Source organism: Pezoporus wallicus, unplaced genomic scaffold, assembly GCF_028554395.1.
Source record: "Pezoporus wallicus isolate ANWC-B61680 ecotype Strahan unplaced genomic scaffold, APGP_CSIRO_Pwel_v1 contig_6714, whole genome shotgun sequence".
In the NCBI taxonomy this organism is placed as follows: Eukaryota; Metazoa; Chordata; class Aves; order Psittaciformes; family Psittacidae; genus Pezoporus; species Pezoporus wallicus.
This window is the reverse complement of record NW_026637486.1, coordinates 2,650,049-2,675,845: the sequence shown is the minus strand read 5'-3', so window position 1 is coordinate 2,675,845 and position 25,797 is coordinate 2,650,049. Positions and strand designations below refer to the sequence as shown.

At 40.2% G+C, this 25,797-nt stretch overlaps 1 protein-coding gene across 7 annotated transcripts in view; it reads left to right on the top strand.

The window, feature by feature from the left end:
* EML6 (EMAP like 6) overlaps positions 1-25,797 on the top strand; it is a 119,133-nt gene that overhangs the window by 28,548 nt on the left and 64,788 nt on the right. For all 7 annotated transcript variants that reach the window (XR_008971740.1, XR_008971741.1, XR_008971742.1 and 4 more), the window contains exons 2-6: positions 8,328-8,487; positions 16,049-16,147; positions 18,203-18,271; positions 20,888-21,073; positions 22,917-23,052. Coding sequence is in view for 4 of the 7 variants with exons in the window: in XM_057405812.1 (XP_057261795.1) it covers positions 8,328-8,487; positions 16,049-16,147; positions 18,203-18,271; positions 20,888-21,073; positions 22,917-23,052 (650 nt within the window). In the remaining 3 variants the exon portion in view is untranslated. The remainder of the gene's footprint in view (positions 1-8,327; positions 8,488-16,048; positions 16,148-18,202; positions 18,272-20,887; positions 21,074-22,916; positions 23,053-25,797) is intronic.

The following is a 25,797-nucleotide window of genomic DNA, read 5'->3' as shown; positions in this document are numbered from 1 at the left end:
CTGAATCTCCCCTATCTTCAGGTCTTTCTAGAAGAAATAGCCATACCGTGCTACATTTGAAAATTCCCAGAAATTTCACAGTTGTGTCATTTGGGGGATTATTTTGAGATATTGCAGCATGCTGCAGTCATCATCATGAATGCAAAATGTAATTAGACCCAGATGACAACTCTGTGCATGCATGTAAAAGATGAAGGGCAAAACTGGCATATGGTAGTTTAACCTCAGCATTACCCAGTAGGGTCAGTTTGATGTAGGGCAGCTGATAAACACTGCATGTTTTCCCCTGGTCACTCACTTGTTGCTCAAAAACCACGATTCATGAGGCTACCAACAGTTGTTTCTCCTTACCTTTCCATGTCATTAAATGGGCTTTGGATAACATCTCCTTGGACTTCTTTTCACTGGCAGAAGCTCAGAGTTGCAAAATATCCATGAGATACATATGGAATAAATATGCATGAGGAGAATATATCACTAGAGAACTGTGTGACCTTTGTGCTACCTTAGCCATGTGTGATGAGGAGCCACAGTGCTGCAGTGCCCTTTTATTAAACCTGCCAAATGTTTCTCTGTGTACTGATGCATGGGTGTAAATCAGGGCTGGCCCTGATTAAAATGCAGAAGGCTTTTGCTCAGAACATTAAATTTTAAGAGTTTGGGGATTTTTTTTCTCTTGCTTCTTTTTCCCTTCTGTCATTGGGGAAATTTTAATCCCTTGATCAAAAGCAATTTAGTCTTTAAATCTGGCCTGACTCTGTGACCCCCCTGTAGCTCCATGGTGCAACCACAAATCCCATGTTCTGCTAGGCTGCCTACACAGCCTTATGGGCCTGGTCTGTTAGGGCTTCTAATAAGCACTGAGCAGCTGAACAAACCCTATTGAAGTGTGGTGGAATAACTCCATAGGCTTGAACAACAAACGCTGGCACAGGGAGCGGGTCGGCAGTGATTTCTCAAGGACAGTTTTAGAGTGGCAGGAATGATTATGCTTCTGTCACCATTCCACCCACCATGAGAAGTAAAATCCTTGTCAAAATGCCCCTTGCAGTCCCAGGACACCTTAAGTATACTTTAGCATAACAACAGCTATTAATGTGTGTGCTTTAAAGACCTCTATTAAGCCCTGAGCTGCACATCCTCTTCATAAATGATTAATCTTAGACTCAGTCGGTGGCCAAGACCAGTCAGGAGTGCCAAGCCTAACACAGTGATTTCCAATCCCAGGCTGCATTGGCTTCATTCTGAGCTGGAGGTGTTCACTTCCTCTGACAAGCAGATTAGTCTGCGGCAGGCCACCCAATTCAGAAACTGCTGCTGAGCAGGTGAGCCAGCACTGGCTTGTTCTAGGTGGGAAGGCAGTGCTGAAGGGTGACTAAATGCTAGGACCTCTAGCTCTATCACTTTTGTTCTTGCACCAGGAATATGGAGGGGAAAAGCAAGCAGCGGAATAGTTAATAAAAGCTTCGACCTGAAAAATGCCTTATTTGCCAGATGGTCTTAAAAACATATTTCTTTAAAAACATATGCTGTTCTGTGTTATAAAAAGCAAGATATTACTATATAAATATCAAGCCAGTAAATAAATTGTCATTGCCCTTACCCAGTGGTGTTCCCATCAAGGTTTATAGTCTAATTTTTTCAGGAGAAATATGTTCTGTCCTTGAGTTTGCAAGAAGTTTGTGGCAACATTTCTATATTTTCTGTATAGAAATGTCTGTATTTCAATGTATTATTGCAGCTATATGTTCACATGTATAAAAAGTAATTCAGTTGTATGAGTGTGCGCATTAATTGTATTGTAGATGCATACACACACACACACAGAGTCTCTGCACGTATCAGAGCCACCAGAGCAGACCTCTGTTCTCCCAGACTGGTTTCCTCTGTCTGCACTGTGGTACATGCCAAATAGAATTGGTTATCCTGGCGTGTGATGTGCCTGCCAGCTCCTCACAGCATGTCGGGTCACAGGCTTGCCCTGGAAGAGCAAAAGGTTGGGAGCTGTGTACACGCATAGCAGACTCCATAATTAAGACCCTGATTTTGTGGTGTTTGTGTTTTGGAAGTAATCTCTAAGGAGAACATACACAGAATAAGCATGTCAAATTCCTGGCGTTTCCTTCTCAACGCTCCTCTCCATTTTAACAGCATGATCTAGTGGGGTTTGTGCAGGTCGCTTTGTTCTTACCTTGTTCCTCTTCCCTTTTCCTCCCTCCCCTTTCCTGCTGCAGTCCCCCACATTTCCAGTTTAACTGCTGGTCTTTATTCCCATGCTTCCTTTAGAACTCAGGCTGCATCTTGCCTTATTTTGCTGATGATAGTGCTCTGCCTGTGCAGTCTTCCCTTTTGACCCCACCACTGAGGAAGAAACTCATTTTGTTCTGTGAAGTGAGGACTTCCTGAAGAGTGTTTGTGTTCTTTGCTGATAGGTGAAGACAGCTCTGTCCTTAGCGCTGTGTGAGCAGTAAAATGCAGCCGGAAAGCTCCCTGGTCTTTAAACATGCCCATGGTCTGTCAGCCTCTTGAAAGTGTCACTTCCTTCTGCACAGAGAGCTCACAGCGCAGAGCAGAAGGAGACAACAAAGAACATACCTGCTGGCGCATAATGGCCTATTTCAGGGCAGGCTTGGAGCGCCTTGGAAACATGTTTTCTTCAGAGGTATTTTTTGCTACAAAGTCTTAAGAAAAACCCGGAGTTGTGTAATTTATCTGTCCGCCATCCAAGCGTGGCACTGTCAGTGCCCTGAGTGCTCAGCAAGAAGTTTGACCTGAATTCTGAGGAAAAACCCACTTTGTTCTCTGTTGTGCTGAAATGTAGGGGTTTAGCAGATTTTGAGCACAAAACCAAATGATTTCATTTGTTTCTGAAGAGAACAACACAGATACAGACAGTAGCTGCATCTCCCCAAGTCTTCATTGTCACTGTAGCATTGAGTTACATAAAACTGCATAATTCATAGAATTATAGAATGCTTTGGGTTGGACCTTAATCCTGTAAAGGTCTGTCTAAACATGAAAGTTATGGCAAATTTAAACCAGGGTGGATTTGAAGTAGAGAATGATTTATCAGTGTCTAACAGTCTAGAGCTATTTTAGAATAGCATCAAATCTGCTTTAGGTGGAAAACAGCCCTAGCACTGAGGGTGAATCGAATTGTCAAGAGATGGGGAAATCCAGAATCCACATTGATTTCATTCAGAACTGGAGGTGTTTACTTCCTCTTTCAAAGAGCAGTCCTTGTTTGTCAGGTGGGATGTTCTGGAAACTAGTTTTAGTTTGTATGAGAGGTGTATGTACTTGATTCATGTTAATCAAACGAGTAAATAGGATGGTTATAAAAAGGTTCATATTAATGTGACATTTATGAATAGAAAACATACCTTGAAAAATTACACACTCTATAAAAGCAAATGTTCTGCCTTTGGCTGCTGCAGTGAAAAAGTGTTTTGGCTGTCTGATAAATAGGATAATGTAATGATATATTTAAAAGACTTAGAATGGTGAGTTTTTAACTTCTGTCTCTTCTCTGATCCACCCATTTCAGCATCTCCACAAACCTATCAATTCCATGTGTATGTATTAAAGATAACAGCGTTGCTTGCTTTCTGCAGCATCAAGGAGCAATTATCTAATGCAAGTAAACTGCTGTGAGTCAAAATGTGGTTTTACTTTGATTACTTCAGACTTTTTGGATGTATTTCAGTATTGAGAGTAACAGCAAAGTCTAATTTAGAATGGGCCTCTGGAGATCATCCAGCACAACTTTCTCTTGGGAGTATGACCTTGGATTAGGTTATCCAAGGTCTTTTCAGGCCAAGTAAGTCTTGAATCATTTCTAGCAAGGGGCGTTCTTACTGCTTCTCTAGGCAACCTATCCCAATCTTTAGTTGTTCTTATGGTGGAGAACATTTTCTTGTATCCAGACAATTTCCCGTGAAGCAACTTGTGTCTCTTGCCTTTTGTCCTCTCACCCTGCATCCTCATGAAAAGAGCACCTCCACCTTCTCTATAACTGCTTTGGATGTTCTGGAAGGCTGTCATTAAATCCATCCTGAGCCTTCTCTTCCTCAACCATCATCAATTCCTTCATCCCTTCATTGTTCTTCCCAGGCATCCATTCTTTTTAGCACGTGCAATTCTCTGTTTCCTTGACTGTGTGCTTTGTGAAGAAAAAAGTGTTTTATCCACAGTTTGGGAACAATTTCAATACACAAATTACAGTTGAATATTCAATTCAACTACTTGAAGTAGATCACGTTCCATACGTAAACTGTTCTACTTAGTTCCATCTCGGTTTAAACTCAGTGTGTATTGTATGTACTTAAGTGTATGGAACCTGTTACAGAAAACCAAAAAAAAATTAAACACAGGCAAGAAACAGATATTTTCAGTCCCTTCAATTTCCAAAGTGGTTACAAAAGAAGAAGAAAAACCTGGAGCGGGGTATTATTGCACCAGAAATTGCAGAGGAAGCAGGAGTTTACCATCTGGCAGGGCCTCCAGACCAGATGGATCCACTAATGACTTTGATAAAGCATTTCATCAGACCCTGCTGGAACACGACTGGCATCTTTAATCATCCTACATTAATGGGGTTCCAGCCTTGGATGCTGCTGATCTTGGAAGGGGAGGATAAGGCAAAGTTCCCCGAAATCTCTTCTTCCTAATAGACCATTCTATTAATAAGGTGTAATGTTAAAATATTACCTTGGTTCATCTTAAATGGATTGTTTGCTTAAAAGAAGTACCCATTGAGGCACTTTTATTAAAGCCCTTTTTTGCAAACACATCAGAGTGCTGTAGGAATTCACTGTTAGCTCTATGCACACACAAAAACATTCAGCTGCTCACAAGAGCAGACTGCCAGGAATCCTTTACTTGCTTTGCCTTCCAGAAGAAAGGGAACATGCACTTCCAAAGAAGTTGATCTCAGCATCTTACCCTATGTGTGCCGCTGCCCCTGTTACTCTGCCCACTGAGAGACGGTCGAGTTGTGCGAGGAAATAACTGCCACTACCAGTAAGCAGTACCAGCAGTAATTGTGCTACTTTTATCCTATCTCTTTCTTCTAACAAGAGAGTGTCCGCTTCTTTTTCCCTTTTCTTCTGAGATTTCTTCTGCCTGCCCTGCTTGGATCTTGTGGGAATACAGCCTGGTCAGTGTGGCACTGCATGTGCTGCCATGGCTGTCCTTGGTGCCCTGCTGATCTTTCCTCGTAGAGCAACCCTGCTCTCACTGCTCATTCATAGTAAAGCCATTGCTACTGTAATGTGTATAGTGTGCCTATGGGAAAAGCATGGGAATTATGTGAATTATGTCTAAGAGAAATGCTCCTGGTTTTAAGATCATAGAATTATAGTGTATCAGGTTGGAAGGGACCTCAGTGATCCCGTGTCCCAGCACCCTGTCCAGCCAAATCTTATATATTTCCAACACTGGGAAATCCTGGGGACATTATTCCAATGGCTGATGTTCTCATTGTGGAAAATTTTGGTGAAAAAGTTGTGTGGTGGGACTGTGGGAGGGGAGAAATTAGGACTTGCTTGCAGATGTGAAGCCTACAGTGGTCCAGCCATTCCCTTTAGCTGAACAGCTCTGTTGTACACTGATGTGTCTCCCACAGGTACCTGCAGAGCTGTTGCCTGTGACTTGAGTTGCATAAGAATTGTGTTTCTAGATGCTCTTCCTGTTGAAAGGAATAGAAAGTGATTCCCTAATAATTTTTTTCTCTGCCACGAATTGCTGTTGTTTGATTCCCTAATCTATTCTAATCATATTTTCATGTTGCACTGATATCATAGTAGTTTGGTATTTTCCAGTGGTGCAAATAGTGAGGTTATATCATTATAAATGGTGTAGATACAGGATATTTCCTTAGAAAGGTTGAATAAATGCACCTAAATGCAAAACACAAGCAATGAAGTTCATACTCATCTTAAAAGGCAGGGAAGGTTGTGGAACCTGTTCCAGCAGATATCTTACAACATGAAGACGGGAAGTGATCCATACAATAGATACAAGGTATAGCTGGACATACTATTTTAATATTTTAATACATAACAAAGATGTAAATCTTACATACAGGTATCTGAGATTTGTTCTTGAAATTGGACTCATGTAACCCACTGTTCTGTCTGCCAAAAATAAGCACTTGGTTATCTAAGAGCCAGACTGAATGTAGGCGGTCGTAGTGCATTGTAAAGGCTGTTAGCAGGAGATGAATGTCCTCAGTAGTTCTGAAAGACCAGACTGCTTATTTAGGTGCCAAAAATTGGTATTAGTTCCTAATTTTAGCTCCCCCACTAGTTGACTTCATGCATCAGAAAGGATAAAACAAATAACAGATATGTTCAGTACAGACATGTTTATGTTGTAGGAGATGTTCTTGTTCTTAACTTTATACGCAGGAATGGGAATGTAAAATGTAGAATAGGTTAAGTATATAAGTTCTAGTATGTGAAAACTTAACTGTACAAAGCAGGGGTAGGTGTAATTAAGCTGCAGTTCTGCTCTAGCAGTGAGATAGAAGAGCCCAATTAATCTGTTCAATCTGGTTCTTAATGAAGAAAAGTATTCTAACGTAATTATAGGTATCACGGCTTAAGTATGGTGGAGTCATCCTTTATTCCCCTTCTGGGTTTAGAATTGAGGTGAGCTACTTGACACACAGTATAATGTAGAATCCAAGCCTGTGAAGGAGAAGAGGAATGAGCAAGTGCAGGAGCAGATCAAGCAGTTTTACCGGGCATTGTGTTCTTTCTGCGTGAATTGTTCTTTAACATGAAAAATTGAATACATGCATTTGTGAAATGTCCTCAAGTTTTTTGATATATTCTTAGTAATTAGTACTGTCTACTCCTGGGATAGCAGAAATCCTCAGCTTCCCTAAGCCATCTGTTGAATGTCAGTTTATTGATAGGATATTTTTCCTTGCGCCATCTGTAGCTCGCTCAGATATTGTTCAGATTTCTTTCCTGGCTAACAGTGTCAAAGTGTCTTTGTGTTCAGATTTCCTTAGGATGGGGTTTTATTATTAACATCCCCAAGCTACATTTTCAAATGAGATCCTCTGGGGTTTGTGAGAAAACACCGCAAGGGCTGAAGAGCAGCTTGACAATAGCTGAGAGTAATTGCAAAGAGGAGCTGTTGGTACGGTGCCACCAGCCATAGCCTGTACTCCTCTTGTTAATGTGGGATGAAGTTTGCTAAATGGCAGCCTTTTGTCTTCTGTGCTCCAATGAAAATCTGTTATTTGGGACGAGGAAAACAGAATGTTATGGTTTATTTTGAAATGATGCTGCTGCTTCGTTCCAGAAAATGTTTGACATCCAAGAGAAATGCTCCCGACACAACAAAATGGAAGTAAATGTTAGTGTTCACACTTGAATGGGGTGTGAGAAGGTTTGCAGATCTCTGAAGGATTGTGAACAGACGTACAGTTGGATTCTGCTAATATTGCCTCCATCAGAGTGCAGCTTGCAGTAACACAGCTCTGTGCAAATGCCACAGAGAATGTTTAATAAATGTCATTTTCATTGTCAAAGCAAGCTTTCTGGATGCTTGTGAAGTTAATAGCTGAAAACCAGAAACAGTGTTTGCAACTCTGGCACCTTTCTGGGATTTAAGCAGTAGAAATACTGCTCGATGTGACAGTTGTTGTGCAAAGTACCATTTCTAACTGGCTGTTAGAGAAAATGGGGTAAACTGATAAAGGTACAGTCAATTTTACCTCTCCTTAGGCAGCAGTAACTAAAAGATCTGAAAATACATATGTCATTGTTCAAGTATAGAAGAAACAGTATATTTCTCTGTCTCTTCTGAGGTTACTGTCTTTAAACATGTGAAGATGAGTGTTTCTTGCATGTACTTTTCAGAGTGAAATATATCCATTATTTAGGCACTGGGCCTTATTTCAGAATGTTCAAGCTGATGTATAAAAGAGGAATAAATTGTAGAAACTCATCCACTGACTTTATAAAGCTATGAAAGACTAACATAAAAGCCTGTGTTTACTCAGCTTCTTAACCAGTATTCAGAAATTCTCTGGCTATGTTTTCCTTCAGTTTTCCAGTTAAAATATTATTACATGAAAGTTGTACCCTGCACTAGCCATGTTGGTCTCAGTAAAACATTATTTGAAGTAAACAATGGGATAAACTGAGTTTGGAAGATGGGTTTGATCATCATTCCAATGAACCAAAAGGAACTGAAGTTTTTGAGAATTCAAACATATGAAGTTATATTGTAATTGATTTTTTTTTATATTTTATACTATTTTACTGACCCAGAAAGTGTATTATAACTTCACCTGTGTTCTATTTCAGCCTTGCAGTTCACCCGGATAAAACCTTAGTAGCTACAGGGCAGGTGGGGAAGGACCCCTACATCTGCATCTGGGACTCCTACCGTGTACAGACTGTGTCTGTCCTCAAGGATGCACATACACATGGAGTTGCCTGCTTAGCTTTTGATTCAGATGGCCAGGTTTGTATATCTTCTTTCTCTATGTTGTGAATTTAGTTTGATTTCTGATTCTGGAAGATACACATAGTATTTTATGTTTCGGAAGCTGTATGGCTGTAATGCTGAAACCTCTATTACAGTTAAATTGTTAATCATAGAATCCCAGGCTGGTTTGGGTTGGAAGGGACCTTAAAGCTCATCCAGTTCCACCCTCCTACCATGGGCAGGGACACCTTCCACTAGACCAGGTTGCTCCAAGCCCTATCCAAACAATTCCAGGGATGGGGAATGCAAGGTCTGCAAATACAGCTCTTTCAAAGAAGGTGTTTTTGAGATTAAAATCACCACCTAACACACAAGTCAAATGGAAGCATTGGGTGATGGACAAATACCCATAGAAGAAATGGCCTGCTGTGGCTCAAATGTCAGAGCTTCACCACATTCTTGTCACGTGCTGCTCAAGGAGATCGGTTCCTGGCAAAAGCCTCACAATAGTGCAGCATTTTTGGCACAGGAACTCCAGCAGTCTCACTGCTGGGAGAGTCTCCTTGGCTGGGGTGCACAGGCAATTGTATAATGGGGTTAGGGCACAGAGCGTCTGGCTTTGTACAATGTGATTAAATTATATTGTAATATGAGGCAATATTTAAAATATAAGTTAATGATGAGGTATTCACAGCTAAACACATTGATTTTTCTATTTTCCTCCCTGGAGGCAAACCATTAAAATCCCTCAGTTGTCAGTGAAGTAGGAGGAAAATAGATCTACAGTCCACATACACCTGAGAAATAGCTCCCATTCATAGTTTTATAAATATCTATCTGTACGGTTTTGTCCTTACTGTGGTCATACTTCATAGCTGGTTGCTGAAGTTATTTCTAGGAATGCTTAGAGCTGATACCTGGATCCTTATTGGATCCACACAGATCCTTATGGGGGTTTGTATTTACTTATGTGTCTCAATTGCATCCCAAGAGGGCAAACTGCCTTTAGGTGGTGTTCTTAAAATCATGTGCTAGATAGGTAGCTGTCTATTGAGAGTGCTTTATTGTAATTCCCAGCTACTCTTCACTGACCACACAGTGCTTTTATTACTCTTTTTGAGATCAGAACTGGCCATACAATTAGTAAAATGTATTCTCAGATGAAGCAAAAGTACTTTTTGTTGCACATTATCTAAAGATTAGTCTGAAATTAAGGACATCAACGTAAGCAATTGCCTTTAACACATTTAAAAAGCATTGGGTAACTTGAATTGCTAACAGCACTATGGATGATATTTCCCCATTAAAAACTGGAACTAGCTTTCTATTTTAAGCCTAGTTTTTAACCTTTTTCCTCCACTTTTCTTAAAGTAAAGACATTTCCTCTGAAATCTCTTGTGCCAATTCTAATTAAAGGAAAAGGTGCTCCTGGGAATTGTGAAATGAAAAACATCAGATGAGAAAACCCTCAAATCAACAGAACAAAATTGCTATTGCTATAATATTTTTTAGAATCATAGAATCCCAGACTGCTTTGGGTTGGAAAGGACCTTAAGATCATCCAGTTCCAACCCCTGCCATGGTCAGGGACACCTTCCACTGGACCAGGTTGCTCCAAGCCCCTCACTGCTCTCGTTTCCCAGGTCTTCAACTTTTCCCTTCTTGAAAATGGGGGTTATATTCCTTTTCTCTCCTGATTGCCATGATTTTTCAGATAGGATGCACATTGGCTTAGCAGGTACATCTGCCAGTCTCCTCAGGACCCACAGATGGATTTCATCAGGTCCTATGGACTAGAGCACATTCAGGTTCCTCAGATGATCTCGAACCTGATCCTCTCCTACAGTGGACCTAAGGTCTTCGTTTTCACAGTCCTTACGTGTGGCCTTTTTGACTTGAGCAGCGTGGTCAGAGCATTTGCCAGTGAAGACTGCGGCAAAAAAGTCATTGAGAACTTCAGCTTTCTCCAAACCCAGGGTAGCCAGCTCTCCCATTTCCTTCCAGAGAGGGCCCACATTATCCTTAGTCTTTCTTTTGACAGCAAAAGATATTGTTCATTCAGACCTCACTTGGAGCATTGTGTGCAGTTCTGGTGTCCTCAACATAAAAAGGACATGGAACTGTTGGGACAAGTCCAGAGGAGGCCACGAGGATGATCAGGGGGCTGGAGCACCTCCTGTATGAAGACAGGCTGAGAAAGTTGGGGCTGTTCAGCCTTGGAGAAGAGAAGCTGCGTGGAGACCTCAGAGCAGCTTCCAGTGTCTGAAGGGGGCCTATAGGGATGCTGGGGGGGGAATTCTTCATTAGGGACTGGAGTGATAGGACAAGGGCTAACGGGTTCAAACTGAAACAGGGGAAGTTCAGGTTGGAGATAAGGAGGAAATTCTTTCCTGTGAGGGTGGTGAGGCACTGGAATGGGTTGCCCAGGGAGGCTGTGAATGCTCCATCCCTGGCAGTGTTGAAGGCCAGGTTGGACGAAGCCTTGGGTGAGATGGTTTAGTGTGAGGTGTCCCTGCCCATGGCTGGGGGGTTGGAACTGGATGATCTTAAGGTCCTTTCCAACCCTAACTATTCTGTGATTTTATGATTCTATAAATACCTGTTCTTAATTTTTTCCTCATTTTTAACTTCATAAGACTGATGAATAAACTTTTTTATTTTTTAAACATCTTTAAGCACCAAGTGCGAATAAAGACGCCCTGAAGAGCCCAGTCAGTGTGAGGTAAAGGTGAAGGCTCTTCTGCAAATCCTTGCTGTAATGAAAACCTGAACTCATTCCTATGTTGACCCTGCAGAACAGCAAAGTTCTGCTTCTGGATGTGCTGGAGAAGTTGCTGTTTATTCTGGAAATACAAATTTGCACAGATCTGGAGAAAGCCCAAGACTGGAAAACATAAATATGGATGATGTATCTTGGCTTTTTGCTGCTCTTTCTGGCTTTGCAGAAGAAGCTGCTGTGCTGCACCAGAATTAAAGGGCATTGTAGAAAGACTGAGTATTTGGAATTCATTGCTGCTAGCAGGTCCAGTTTCTTTAGTCGGCACACCCAAGGGAGCTGGCATCTTGTGACAGGACAAACCAGACTTCACATACATTGTGTGCATCTTGCCTTCCAAAGCATACCTGTCATTCTTTTATACTGAATGTCTGTTAAAACCCAAGAAAGGGTTTTATTTTAGCCCCAAATCATGAATAAATTCAACAAGTATGTGATGTATAGATGCTGTAAGAAATGTATTTCCTCTGCTCACTCTGTCAGCTCTCCACTTTCTAAACGTAAGCAGCCTGAGGAAAAGCCTGGCTAACCCTGCTTCTCTACCTGAGCTGGATCCCATGCAGTCAGTGGGCTTCGTCCCCCTCCAGTGTGCCCAGCTCTGGTTCCAAGGGTTGCTACTGTGCTGGGTGCTGCGCAGCTCCAGTCCGTGCATTTAGTGTGGCTCAAACACTGACACTGCCTCTGTATTTTAGCCAATTTAACCATCTCCTCTTGTGCTGGGATCTCTGGGTGTCTGTCTGAGGCATTCAGATGAATTAGTTCTGAAGTATTACTCCCTGCTGTACTTCAGCTGACACTGCATTGAGATAGCTTAGTTGTTTCTGCAGTGCTTCTCTGGAATGGTTTACCACAGACTGGGTAATGGAGAGTAGACAGGATTTGTTATCTTTTATAATACAGGAGAAGATCAGTATGCATCTTAAACGAGGGAATAGCTTATAGCTTCCTTGAGTTCATAGAATCATAGAATGGTTTGTGTTGGAAAGGACCTGATTAAAGCTCCTCCAGCTCCAACCCCTGCCATGGGCAGGGACCCCTTCCACTAGAGCAGCTTGCTCCAAGCCCCTGTGTCCAACCTGCCCTTGAACACTTCCAGGGATGGGGCAGCCACAGCTTCTCTGGGCACCCTGTGCCAGCGCCTCAGCACCCTCACAGGGAAGAGCTTCTGCCTAAGATTTAACCTAAATCTCCCCTGTTTAAGTTTGAACTCATCACTCCTTGTCCTATCGCTGTGTACATTCATTTATGTACCTTCAATGCAGATTTAAATTTGGAGGCAAATACATTTTGAGTAAATTTCCTATTTTGTACATTATCTGTATTTTAATAGTACAGGTGGGAGCTACATATCCTGCAGACTTGTTGCTATTTAAAACCAGGCATTTCACTTTGGTGTTTTTGTGTATGACCAGGAGATCACATTTGGCAGGAGAGAAGCTGCACTTAGTTCAAATGTTTAGCAAAGAGCTGTCAGTTTGCCTGGAATTAAAAATATTTTTTGTTGAATTAACCATTAACTGCAGTTTCTCCTTAAAAGGACCAATGTCCACCCTTTGTGGAATTACCTACAGAGCTGATGTCTTCCTTATTGTAGTATTTCACCAGTATTGTAAGCTTCAGTTTATTTTCTGAGTTATTTTCGATGAACTCTTTGGTATGCTTCCTAAAAATACAACTTTTTCAATGGAACGAGGAGGGCACTGCCACAATACTCAGATTCATTTCTAAGTTTGGCCTTAGGTAGCAGTTGGCTTCTTTATCCAGATCTTCCAAGTCTGTGTAGATTTAAAAAGAATTGTTTCATTTCCATGTGCATAAACTACTTGGCAGATATTTTCTTCTGTGAATTCTCTGAACAGAATTCTGTCAAATTCTCCTCCAGAAGGAGGACTAAAAGTGTCAGTGTTCAACCAAAAAGGAAATCCAGCATTTAGCACTTTTCTGCCACCTTCCTCAGCAGACATATGTGGAAAGAGAATCTCAAATATTCCCTCATTTCCCCATGGACTTTCACTGTCCATCTCCCCCACTAATGGTAATTTCCTGACTGACAGCTGCAGTTCAGGTCTGATGATGTTCACACCATGAATCTGAAAGATGCTGGAAGCGCTGCCATGGTTTCCATGGTGAAGAGTATAAAAGAGGTGAGAAAAAGTTGGAATTGGTGAAGGCTCCGTGAAAAATATCTTGTGTTTTGATCATTACATCCAAGCCCCTGGGTGGGTGTAGATTGCTCAGGGCAAAGCAAACTTCCTTTTCTACAATAATAGGCCTTTCTGGAAAGTAAGATTTTTATGCTGGTAACTGGCAGGAGCAAGATTATTCTTTCCTATATTTGATTTCTTTTTCATTCTTTACCATATGGCTAATAACCAAGCGTGTTGTCCAAGGTTAAATGCAGATATTCAGGACACATCTGAGAGAGAAAAACTTGGGGGTTCATTCGCATCTAGTGATAGAACATCAAATTTTGAACCTACCTTTACCTACCATTGCAGAGACTCACATATGAAGAGTCTTCAGACAGTCTGTGCTCAGGCATTGGAACAGGCTGTCCAGGGCAGGGCTGCAGTCACCGTCCCTACAAGGGTTCACACCCCATGGAGACGAGGCCTCAGTGCCATGGGTTAGTGGTGGCCTTGGCACTGCTGGGAATGGTTGGACTGGGTGAGCTTAAAGGGCTTTTCCAACCTGGTTGATTCTGTGATTCTATATTGTAATAAAGTCTTCTGACTACTTGGTGCCTAGTGGGTTCCTGCAGCATATTCTCATGCAGTCTGATTTAATAAGACCTGAGACATTTTTATTCCAGTGAAAGACAATATAAAAGTAGACTGGGCTCAGAGGAACTTGTGGAATAAGTCTGTAAATAGGGTTTTGGCTTGTTGTTTGGTTTGTTGGTTTGGTTTTTTATTGTTTGGGGTTTGTTGGTTTTGGTTTTCATTAATACCATATTGCTTAGTACATTTGCTGGTAGGATATTGGTTGGTTTATACATTACTCACTAGGCAGAGTTCAAATATTGCCTTCGACATAATGCCTGCTGTCAGCTCTCATACAACCAAAGTCTGAGAAGATCTCTTTCATTGCTCTGAAATAAAAGAATTATAACTACTGAGGGGACAGTGAAGGGTGCTTGTAATATCCACTGCATTTAGACCAGGGGCTTTTGATAGTGGCTCCCTTAAGAAGGAAGATGTATTCTCTGTTTTTACACTTAGAAATGGTGTGAAAAGGCATGGAGTACCTGGTGTCTGAATTATTTTGCTACAGAGTGAAAACTGGAACCTTGTGTTTCTTTATGAATGATGATCTTTTCTCTCAGTTGTGCAGTAGTTGTTGGCCTTATTGCAGTGAGCGTTTCTTCTAATACAGCATTTTAGGGCAGTCTCTAGTGATTGTACCTGTTTTCTTTGCTGGCTCAGTCCTTTTGTATTATCAAATATGCCTCCAGACTTTAAACAATTTGCCTATTGAAAATTTGAGCCAAAAACAGTGGACATTCAGTTGAAGGAAATCCAGTTGAAGGGATGAAGTTTGCAAGTCATCTTCTTGAAGCAAATCTTCAAGGAAAAGATCTGGTTGGTGTTATCTCTGAAACATAGATCCATCTGGACCAGAAGGTTCATCTGCTTATCTTTGAGGCAAAAAGAAAGGTTTCATCTATTGCATGGTCTTGAATTGCAGGATTTCCTATAACTGAGCAAAATGCTGTGGAGCTTCAGTTGGACTGATACTTCCTTGTGAGATGAAGTTATTAGGCAGGACAGTGAGAAGAACAAGGGACAGGCAACACAGACACCACAGATACAACTCTGTTTAAGAAGTCCCGTTGCTGAGCTACTACATTGTTTCCCATGAAAATAGTCTCTTGTCTTCCCAGTCACTCAGGCACATTCTTTTTACTAATATATGTCGAACATACGTTATATATCCCTATACAACACACCTTGGCATCACATCCAGTATGTACAGATGAAGTACATTTGGCACTAGCTTAGTCTTTGCACTGGTACATATAATGAACCCAGTTCTACCATCTCTGGGCTGCAAAGCCCAGGTGAGCCCTCTCACCTCTTAGGAAGCTCTAGGGGAAATCATGTAATGCTGGACATAGTGTGCACAGTCGCTGGAAGAGAACCTACAACCTCTGTGATAACCACTGATCTTTGGGTGCTTTGCTAGTGCATGCAGCCCACCTCCTCCCCTCCAGATTTTCCCTTCCATTTTATTCTGCTCTTTTTTTTTTTTCTTGTATTACTGAGATATGAAAGTATTAAAATAATTAGTTACTTTAATTGCTGAATAATTAATAATAATTTTAATTAATAACTTTAATTTGGCAAGTAATAATTTTAATTACTTTAATTGGTATTTTGCGATACTAAGCTATGGAGAAGGCAATCAGTAAAAGTGTATCTAATTGTGATTCTAAAGCTCCACAAAATGAGCACAATGAACAAAACTGTAGTCGGAAATAGCAAGTGCTTTTATTCCCCATTCACTTTCATTATCAGATTAAGAAATCAAAATGCTACCATGGTGTGCACCTGAAACAAGCACATCAAGTGTTTCCTGGTAAGAATTGTACTTGAGACATCAGTAACCCAAGATTAAAACCTGACTTTTTGGACTAGATTTGACATTTTGGCACTTTCTGCAGTGAGTAAATGTTAAATATGAGTATCTCGAAGGTTCCCATTTAGTTCACCCCAAGTCACATGTTGGGAAAATCAATTTGTATGCATAATCATCGGAACTACAGTAAAGAGATCTTTGAGCTGGTTTTCTGCTAACTGGATTACTGTTGTTTTTCCTTAGCGTTTAGCTTCAGTGGGACTGGATGCCAAAAACACAGTGTGTATTTGGGACTGGAAGAGAGGAAAACTACTGGCGACAGCTACAGGCCATTCAGACAGGGTAATTGTATGAATTGAATTGTGCCTTGTGTTTTAAAAAGCATTTTTCTTTGTATCAGGTTAATGCAAAGATAATTTGGGTCATTCTGCCTGGCTTTTAAAATCCTGACCAAGGTATTTATTTCTTCTCATTATGCCAGAAGTAGCATAAAGCACTGTGTTAGTAAAAGAGGCAGACGACGGATTCTTGGGCTGTTTACTAAGCTTAGGGAGGAAACACTTTGCAACTATACACTGATTAGGATGATTTATAGCTCTCTACATGAGATGTGAAGTGCTAGTTCAATGGACGAAGATCATCTTCTTTCTGAATATGTCCAAAAGACAGTTTATCCTGAGGGAAAGTTTAATTAGCTCTGGTTTCTTTTTGCTTTAGACAGTTACCTGTAGGAGAAACGTAATTTAGATAAATAGTCCTTTTCTGTCTATTAACCTCAGATAAAGGATCTTAACTTCAATATGTATGAGACCTGAAGAGGTTTGAGTTTTGAACATTATTCAGGATTAGGAAATGTTTTAACAGGTTTAGCATAAGCAAAATACCACCTCAACATATAAAAGCACAAGGATGTGTACCTTAAAATAAATTAATGACACATTCTGACAAATTCTAACCTTGTTATGATATTATAACGTGCTTGAATCTTATAATATTGAGCTTTATGATGTTTTATTACACATGACGGAGTACCCATAAATGCAAAGCAGCAGACTAAATCCTTCCTTGCAGTCTGTGTATGCATACAGTCTACCTGCATCTTGTGTGTCATCTGAATAGATCTGGTGGTTCATTTTTACTTAAAAAGTTAATAACACGACAGAATCTTAGTCCTCATTCAAATTTCTGTTTCAGAACTGATTAATTACCCAGTCACATCAGTGGAAGTTTTGCTACTGAGCTCAGTAGGTCCAAGATCAGGTTCTGAATTAGCAGAAGACCCAGGACAGGCAAGAAACACTAAAATCTTAGTATCCTAGTAGACTTTCACAACCAGCAAAGAGGTATTTTGCACTGAAGAGGGAGTGGGGAAGAATGCATCTCTAATTGGGCCACAGATTCCAATGATTTAGTGTACAGGAGTCGTAAGACATTTCTGAGGGTGAAATATCTTGTGTGTTCTAAAACTTCTAAACAAATAATACTTGAACTAGCGTGAATCCTGATGAAAAAGAAGATAAATATTCCATAGGAAGACAGTGCTTCCTGGTGTATAAAATGGTTGATGAGTAAGCTTAAAACAATATGTTTGTGTAAACTGATGAGAATTCTCTCATGATTTATACTTAATAGCTGAAGAGCTACAAGCAGCAAAAAGTCCCATTGTCTTTCTGTACAGGCCTACATTTCCTGAAGTAACTAATGGTTGTGGAACCTCGTGGGTTTTCAGCTTGGACATTGAAAAGCTGAATGCCAGAGGTACAAAGTCTAAAACCGACAAGCTGTTGGAAATGTGGGCCAAAATACAGCCTTTTTGTTTCCATACCTTATAGAGTCATTCTCAGTTGGCATAATCCCATAGCCACAGAATACACTGTGAGTTTGTTCTGGTAAGCTACACAGGACCTTTTACTTCATTTTTTAGTGCATGCTCTTATAAATACAAATGTGAGACTAATCAAAATAAAGAATTCAATTTTAACTCTGTAGATCAAGTCAGATGAACATTATTCACCCATTTTGTCACCGGGGTCTTTAGTAATCAGGTTAAATTAGATACTGTACCTTCTACCTAAATTAATGTATAAAGATAAATGCACCAGTTTTTCATCCCTAATCACACCATTAATTCCCACTTTACTTGACACAGTGAATAGTGTTTATTCAATAACATCTTGGAGCTGGAATACATTGGTATACAAAGGCAGAAATGAGGTGTGCTGACAGGACTCTGTGAGGAAGCCTACATATTTGCTTTAATCTTTACCTAAATGGTGTTCTTTTATTGTTAGTAATATGTTGGAGCAGAAATGATGCCTAAATATTGGCAAAAGCAAACTGAGCCTAGATGCAATTACTCTATAATTTGAATTATCAGCTTACTGTGTTTCTTAACAGATATTTGATATCTCCTGGGATCAATATCAACCAAATAGAATTGTCAGCTGTGGAGTAAAACACATAAAGGTAAACACTTTTTACTGTTTAATCATTAAAAGGAAAATAAATGCCACAAAAGAAATTTGTTCTATTATATGATCAGGGTTTTAAACATAAAAAACTATCATATATATATTTTTCTGTCTTTACTCTGTGAACTTTTAGCAACACTTTCTTTGAAGCCAGTTTAGGCACTCAGCAGAGGCTGAGGTGCAGATCCACTTAACAAGATCATTTGAGGTCATTTTCCTCATTACATACTTGTCATTTTGGGGTTCTCTGCCCTCTCCATTCCACTTCAGTTGGCTCAGAATTGTCTCAGCCTGTAGCGATTTCTCTCACTGAGCATCACAAAGGGTCACCGAGCAGGTACAGGAAGAATGAAGTTAAAGTATGGATTAAACGAACTGCTGTTTGGCCTGTCATGCTGCTGGTACTTGTAGGAATACCACAGGGAAGGTAAGCAAGACCTGAGAGATGAACAGACAAGTAGTGTCCACTTTTTGCTCACTCTAAGTCACTTGTCCTGGCAATTTAAATATGAACCTAGGTATATACTGTAAATTTAGGATAAAACATCCTCGTGCCTGTGAAAGAAATCCTTCTGTTTGCCAATATTCCCTGCAGGTTTCTATTTTTCTCCTGTCTCATCAAAAGCTTTCCTAACAGATGGCAATTATTTCACATGACTGGGGTGGGAAGAGCTTAACTAGAAGTTTAGGAAACCAGTTAATATCTCTAGCTCTGGTTAGTGAGAAGCTCGTGCCCTTAAAACCACCACTGCTTTCAAACTGTGGGTGGGCTTGGCAGCAGTGATACCATCTGTTGTATTCTGCAAGCTGTTTTCCAAAACCTGCCTTTGTTTGGCACCTGTATTCTGTTTAAAACGGCCATAATTGCCGTGAAATGCATCACACCAGGCAAAGTAAATACATATAGATAGAGGCATGCAAAACCCCAGTAAATAACTGTGGATGGGAAATGATTCGATGTTCCCCTCCAGTGATGCTCAAACAGTAGTCTGTATACTCGCCATTCATTGTAAGACTGTGAGAACATGATAATTAACTTGCAACAAAGGAAAAGAACAGCTCTGAAGTAATTGTGTCACTGTGAGAATGGCACTAGGACTTGGGAATAGTGCCATTTATTCCTTTAGCATTTCAGTTCTGTTGGCTCCTTTGGCTGAGCAGGTATTAGGTGTGGTAAAGCCTGGGAGCTAAGGGTGCTAAGGAATCACACGCTGAGCCCAAGATCCTCCCTCCACCCCTTTCCTAACACGGCTATCTGCTCTCTTGTTCTGCTGCAGCTAACCAGAAGTGAGGAGAGCATATGTTTTGCTCACAGAAAGCAAGCCATAGAGGAAGTATTCCCACTGACTTCTCATAAACTGGCTTATTAAGAGGCAAAAGGAAAATGTAGGTGAATTAGAAATAAAGAAAGATCTGAAATAAGAATGCGTCATCCAAGGATTTTATGGAATTCTGCTTTATAGGAATTTTATAGAAGGACAAAGAGAAAGACCTAAAAATTCATCTTAAAGCCATGAAAAGATGTAGGCATATAAAGTGGGAATGAGACAGGCATTATGCATCTGTGTCAGGCACTTCAATATTCCTGTCCAGTCCCTGACTGTATCTCTTCAGTGCAATGGACCACAGAGCATAGATCTCAGCTATAAAGAGCTGAGCTGGCAAGTCCAGACAGGACTGTGCTACACCACATAGATTTCCTCTGTCTCTGCGTGTGTCCAGAACACCCCAGTGCCTGCAGGCCTGGGTATTTCAGCACTTCTCTTACACATCTAATTGACATTCTCTTTACTCTGCCTTCCCTGGAAGCTCTCATCCTTGGGGGGAACAGAGAGCACAAACCACTGTCTCTGCTTGCTAAATTGTGTTTTTACAACAAAAAGGGGCACTCTGATTCAGAAAGAAATAATGTGGTATTTATAGCTTACCACTAAAGACACCCTTCTAAGGCAAACTGTGTATTCTCTTGTCTCTTACGGTCAGTCTTACATTCTTTTCTGCAGGATCTATGTCTGTGGAGAAGTCAAGAAAGTCACCATTCCACACTTAGAGAACGTAGTACACTTGTCAGAGAGAGGTGTTTCACGTACAAGCATTTGCAGTCTCCATCCAACAGATGGTTTCTTCGTAAATGTGACTATATTTGAAGGACCTATCTCAGCGCACCGGAAAAGGGCAGAAATGTCTGCTTCAGGCACATAAGTTCTTTAAAATAAAGTATTTTATCACTTCAGAGCCGTAGCTGTATGTTGAGTTTTGCAGACCAGAGAAGCGGCACATTCCTGGCTTTAAAAAGTGTGCATTGACAGATGCCCCCAGCAAAACATGATAAAAGGTAGTGAGGTAATGAGAAGGGAAGTGTAGCAAGAGTGAGTCAGAACTGTGCCTCACTTGCTCAGTTTGATCATTTTGCTCTCTTCTTGGACTTACTGCACTCGCCTGGGGGCGTCCATGGTAGGTGGGAAGGTTTTGGAGTAATGGGAATTATGATGGGACTGCAGGAGTCATGTAAGTGTCCGTCCAGGATGTACGTCTGTGAGATCTGCACATTAATATGAGCAAACAGATATTCTGAAGAAGTTTTTCCTAATCTGCCATTTCTATTTCACAGTTTTGGACGTTGTGCGGAAATGCACTGACAGCAAAGAGAGGAATATTTGGTAAAACAGGAGATCTCCAAACTATCCTTTGTTTGGCATGTGCAAAAGAAGATATCACATACTCTGGTGCTTTAAATGGAGACATCTATGTTTGGAAAGGGCTAAACTTAGTCCGCACAATTCAAGGAGCACATAGTGTAAGTCATGGTTTTAACATCATTTCCTGAAGTGAACTGTTTGTTGAATGGCAAAACTTCTTGAAGGCTCATCTGCAAAGATGATCTTCTGTTTCAGGCCAGAAGAATGTCTTAAAACTGCTCATCAATTAAGAACTTATATGTAATGTTATACTTCATGTATTGTCAACAGATGCTAGGGCTGAAACTGATATTGGCAGAACTGCTGATATTTATAGCATTGATTTAACCGAGCAGACTAAATCTGAAGGGACGTTTCTAAATCTAAAGTTTCACAGATTGAGTAGCTTTAGTTACGATCAGTTTACTTAAAAATAGTTGGTAAGCAAATGATCTGATTTTAAATAGAATTTTACTCCTAAAATTCCCAGCGCTGAAGACTGACTCTACATAAAAGCTTCAATGTGAAGTAAATCTGTTTAATCTGCAAATTGCACTCCAGTCACATTCCAAAGGCTGTTTACTCCAACTGGCTTCATTCCACGCCCCCCCCCCCCAGTTTGGAGCATTTGTAATTACTAAGAAAGGGGGATGTGTAGAATCATGTTAGGTTCCTAACCAGTCTAATATAGCAAATTGATGTCTTTGCTGCTGCAGCAAAGGCACAGCAGGATTTTCAAATCTTGTTTCAAATGTATTTGAGGGCTACCCCTGTTTTAAACATGATTGTGGCTAACTGCATTCCAGCATGGGGGTTTGGAACAAAAGGAAAAGTGATGTGAAATCTAACGGTTGTCACTATAGTTTGCCTCTAAAATCTTTCTAGAAAGAGGACTGCAAACTTAACAGTTTGTTCTGACCTCCCAAATCAGTTATGCTGACAGTGCATCAAGATTCATAGTAGCTCTTCAAATCAGATCTAAGTGTTCAGGAGAGTAGTTGCTATTTATAGACATAATCCCTCATCTAGGAAAGCAGTCAGTGGGACATCCTACCTGCAGAACTGTTGTGTAATTGCCAGGTTGTGGTAATGTGCAACTGCAGTAACATGGAAATACCTTTGGCAAACAGTATATTTGTATGTTCTGTAGTATATTTGCAGAACTTTTGTTTGCAGAACTTCATTTAGATCCGTTAGAATGATTAAATAGAATCTCTTTGTATATAGTGTCCAGTTTCATTCTTATAAATTATGGCTAATATGCATTCTCTTGCCCAATTTCCAATACTAATTTATTAAGACATTGAACAAAAACACTTTGAAAACACAGGTGTTCTTGTCATTTTATTAATTTCCATGCAGTTCAGCTTGTCTCCTAACCAAGAGGCTTTCCTAATAGAGCACTGAATCAGCATTCATTCCATGAGCTATTACAGTGTAGTACAGCGCAGTCATCAATCACAAGGCCTTGTCACTAGTGAGGAAGAAATTCAGACTGTAACAGAAACTTGCCTTTCAGAGAAGAGAATGAATTGACACTCTTTCAGTTCCTGTCAGATTCCAGCTGATGTCTGAACTGAAATCATGAAAGAATATCTCAGTCACCTCCACACCTGTAAGAATATTTGTGTGGCCTGTTTGCTTGGTTTTGCTTATTCTGGGTAACTATTTATTTTAAGTGTTCCATTATTTATTTAATGCTCCTCGTAGCAATATTAACTAAATCAGATTTAAAGTTCTATGTCTCTGCTGTTTGTACAAAAATCCCTACATCAGCCACTGAAGTGGGAGCGCTTGAAAGAAAAGCATCCCCCTGTGTTTGCTGTTTGGCTTTCTGGATGAACACCATTTTGCTGCCTAGCAGTTTCTAGCCTTGAACAAGAGTCTGTCCATAAACATTTGCTTTGTGTGTTTATTTTGATTGTAAAGAGCATTAAAACTTGTTATACTATTGGTTAACAGGCTGGAATTTTTAGTATGTATGCTTGTGAGGAAGGTTTTGCCACTGGAGGGAGAGATGGTTGCATTCGGTTATGGGACACTGATTTCAAACCAATTACTAAAATTGATCTCAGGGAGACTGAACAAGGATACAAAGGTAACAAGCTATTACTTTAATGGTTTTCACACATCTTGATAATGGGTACAATTTAATTTGAAGCATAAATGTCTGCATACTGCTGGGTTTTTACTTAATGACTGCATTAACTTTTGAGATCCCTCTTTTCTCTGACAATGTTGTGGCCTGAAGAGTTATCCATGTGCCATAGAATAAACAGGAGGATGCTTATAGGTGCTGCTCCCCACCATGCACATACAAGAAGATAAACAAAAACTAATTAAACACAAGAAGATAAGATAATGAAATTAGCCAATCTTTAACTTAATTAATTGCAATTCATTTAACTAATTGAGATTTCTGGAACCTGATAAGTCAAAGCTGCTGACCATCTGAGCACTCCATTAGGTCCGTCTGGAATTGTAGCACTTGGAATATTAATACATAGAAAGTTACTACTTCTTGACCATCATATTTGTTGTACCTACTCATGCTTCCTATGAGCTTAGTAATCACTTGGTTTTATGATTAGACTCTCAGAGCATTTATAATCTCTATAGGTTGTAGAGCATGCTTTAACAAGATCTTAGTCTTCTGGGAATTCTACACATCTGTCTGGATTGAAAATAGAGCAGTCTGTCTGCTGGTTTGCACTAGGCTTTATACACTTTTGGTAGCTAACTTTGCAATGGTAATTGTTAATTTCCCCTGCTTCTCCACTTATGTTTTTAGACCTAGTTTTCATATGAAAATTACCATTGAAATAGTCAAGATGCCACTAAAAAGGGTAAAATCTACTCTGTCAATTATGGACATTTTGGCTGTGATCTGGTAACAAGCTCATTCTGTTTATTTTTTTGCTGTAAACCAAATGAGCTGATGATCCTAATGCTTGTAAAATGCATAGGTTTGCAAGGTCTAGGCTCATCCAGCAAGCAAACTGCACAGCCTTAGCTGGCTGCTGCTCCACCAGTTTGCCTTGTGCAGTGTAAACCGGAATTTAGCCCTCCAGAACGTTGTTGGAGGCACCAGGCTGGTACTCCCTTTGTAGTTCTGGCTTGATGTCATTTTTTGTGGCCCGAATCATAGAGTAGTTAGAATCATAATGTCTAACACTCATTTCTAGGAAACAGTGGCAGTACCTTATGATCTACAGCAGGTTTGATCAGTTTAGAAATGCCTTGTAAAAATTGAGGAGAAATAAGCCTGTACACGTGGGTGAGACAGGTCATTCTGGATAACGCCAGTCTTGCAAGCAGTCTGTTCCTAATAGAAGTCAGAATAACATATATGAAGGGAAGCATAGGGAAAGCAGTGCTCACACATGATACATGCATCTTCAACATCCTCAGGTCTTTGTGAAGAGATTCTGAAAGGGAGAATCGCTTTGTCCCCTGCATTTGTGAGACCACAGTAGAAGCAATCTTACTGCTCTCGCCATTGCTTGGGATGTGTCCACACACAGCACAAAGCAGACTTTAGCTGCTATCAGTTACTTTTAATGGACTGTAGTTATCTTCTGTGGCAAGTTATTACTTCAAACTTATAACTTACATTACAGAGCTTTAATGTATTCATAAAGGTGTCATCTTCTAGCACATTGTCATCAGAAAACACCTAGCTATCCCTCTACAGGTTGCCTAAGAAGTGATTTTGGTCTTGATGGAAGTTAAACGAAGGAATGGCTTATTGAAGGTGAATCCTAATGCTATGGAGTGATTCTAACTTAATGCCGTTATTTCTACCATCTCCTAAATGCTACAGAATACAGAATATACAGATGAGAGCAGATGGGTAGAAGCAGGCACTGTGACAGCAGCTATATTGCTGAGAGACAATCAATAGAGGCTTTTGCTTTCTTACATGGCAAAAGTAGTAAAGAATTTAGTTTAAGCACATTTGTAACTTTAAGCAATAGAGTCGGCCTTAACTGCTTACCTATGACCTTATGTCAGAATCACAGACTGGTTTGGGTTGAAGGGAACCTTAAAGCTCTGCCAGTTCCAACCCCCTGCAATGGGCAGGGACACCTTCTGCTACAGCAGGTTGCAAAGGCATCAGCTTTCAAACTTAAAATGTCTTTCTAGGGTACCAGGAAGACTTCACAGCCTCCCATGTACTCATTCATCAGTCATCCCATACTGAAGGATACTAACCACTTTTTAAATGGGCTGCATCAGCAGTAACAATCTGACCATAGGCTTGGCTTTTATATGTAAAATATACATGTATTAGTAAAAAATTCCGACAATAGATATCTTTATGTGCAGTATGTCACATTAAACATTACCTTTTCCACATAAAAGATGTACTTTGTATTCTCAAACTTAACAATACCCATTTCCCACTTAACATCTAAACTTCATTGTGTGTGTAACCTTTCGTATGTCTCAAGAACATACAAGTCATAACTTCAATGTAAATTTAGCTAAGTCACAAAATGACTATCAAAAGGTCAATGGACCTTTTGGAAACGGACAAGACAGTAAGTGAAGATTAATTTGTCTTTCTCGAGAGATGACACAAAATGCCTACAATGAATATATTTTATTTGTGACCATCAGTTAATTGCATTGTGCATTTGGTTCCAAAAGATGTTCAAATGATGATGTGGTTGACCTTGCCTACATGACTAATGGGGTTGTTATTCATTCACATCTCACAGCATCCAGAGCCATTACCCAGACTTTAATTTTCATATCCTGGAACAGAAAAGAAACCCTGCAGGGAGTCAACCAGAGGATGCTGTCAAACTGCTCAGCCTGCTAAGAGGCTGTTTCTAAG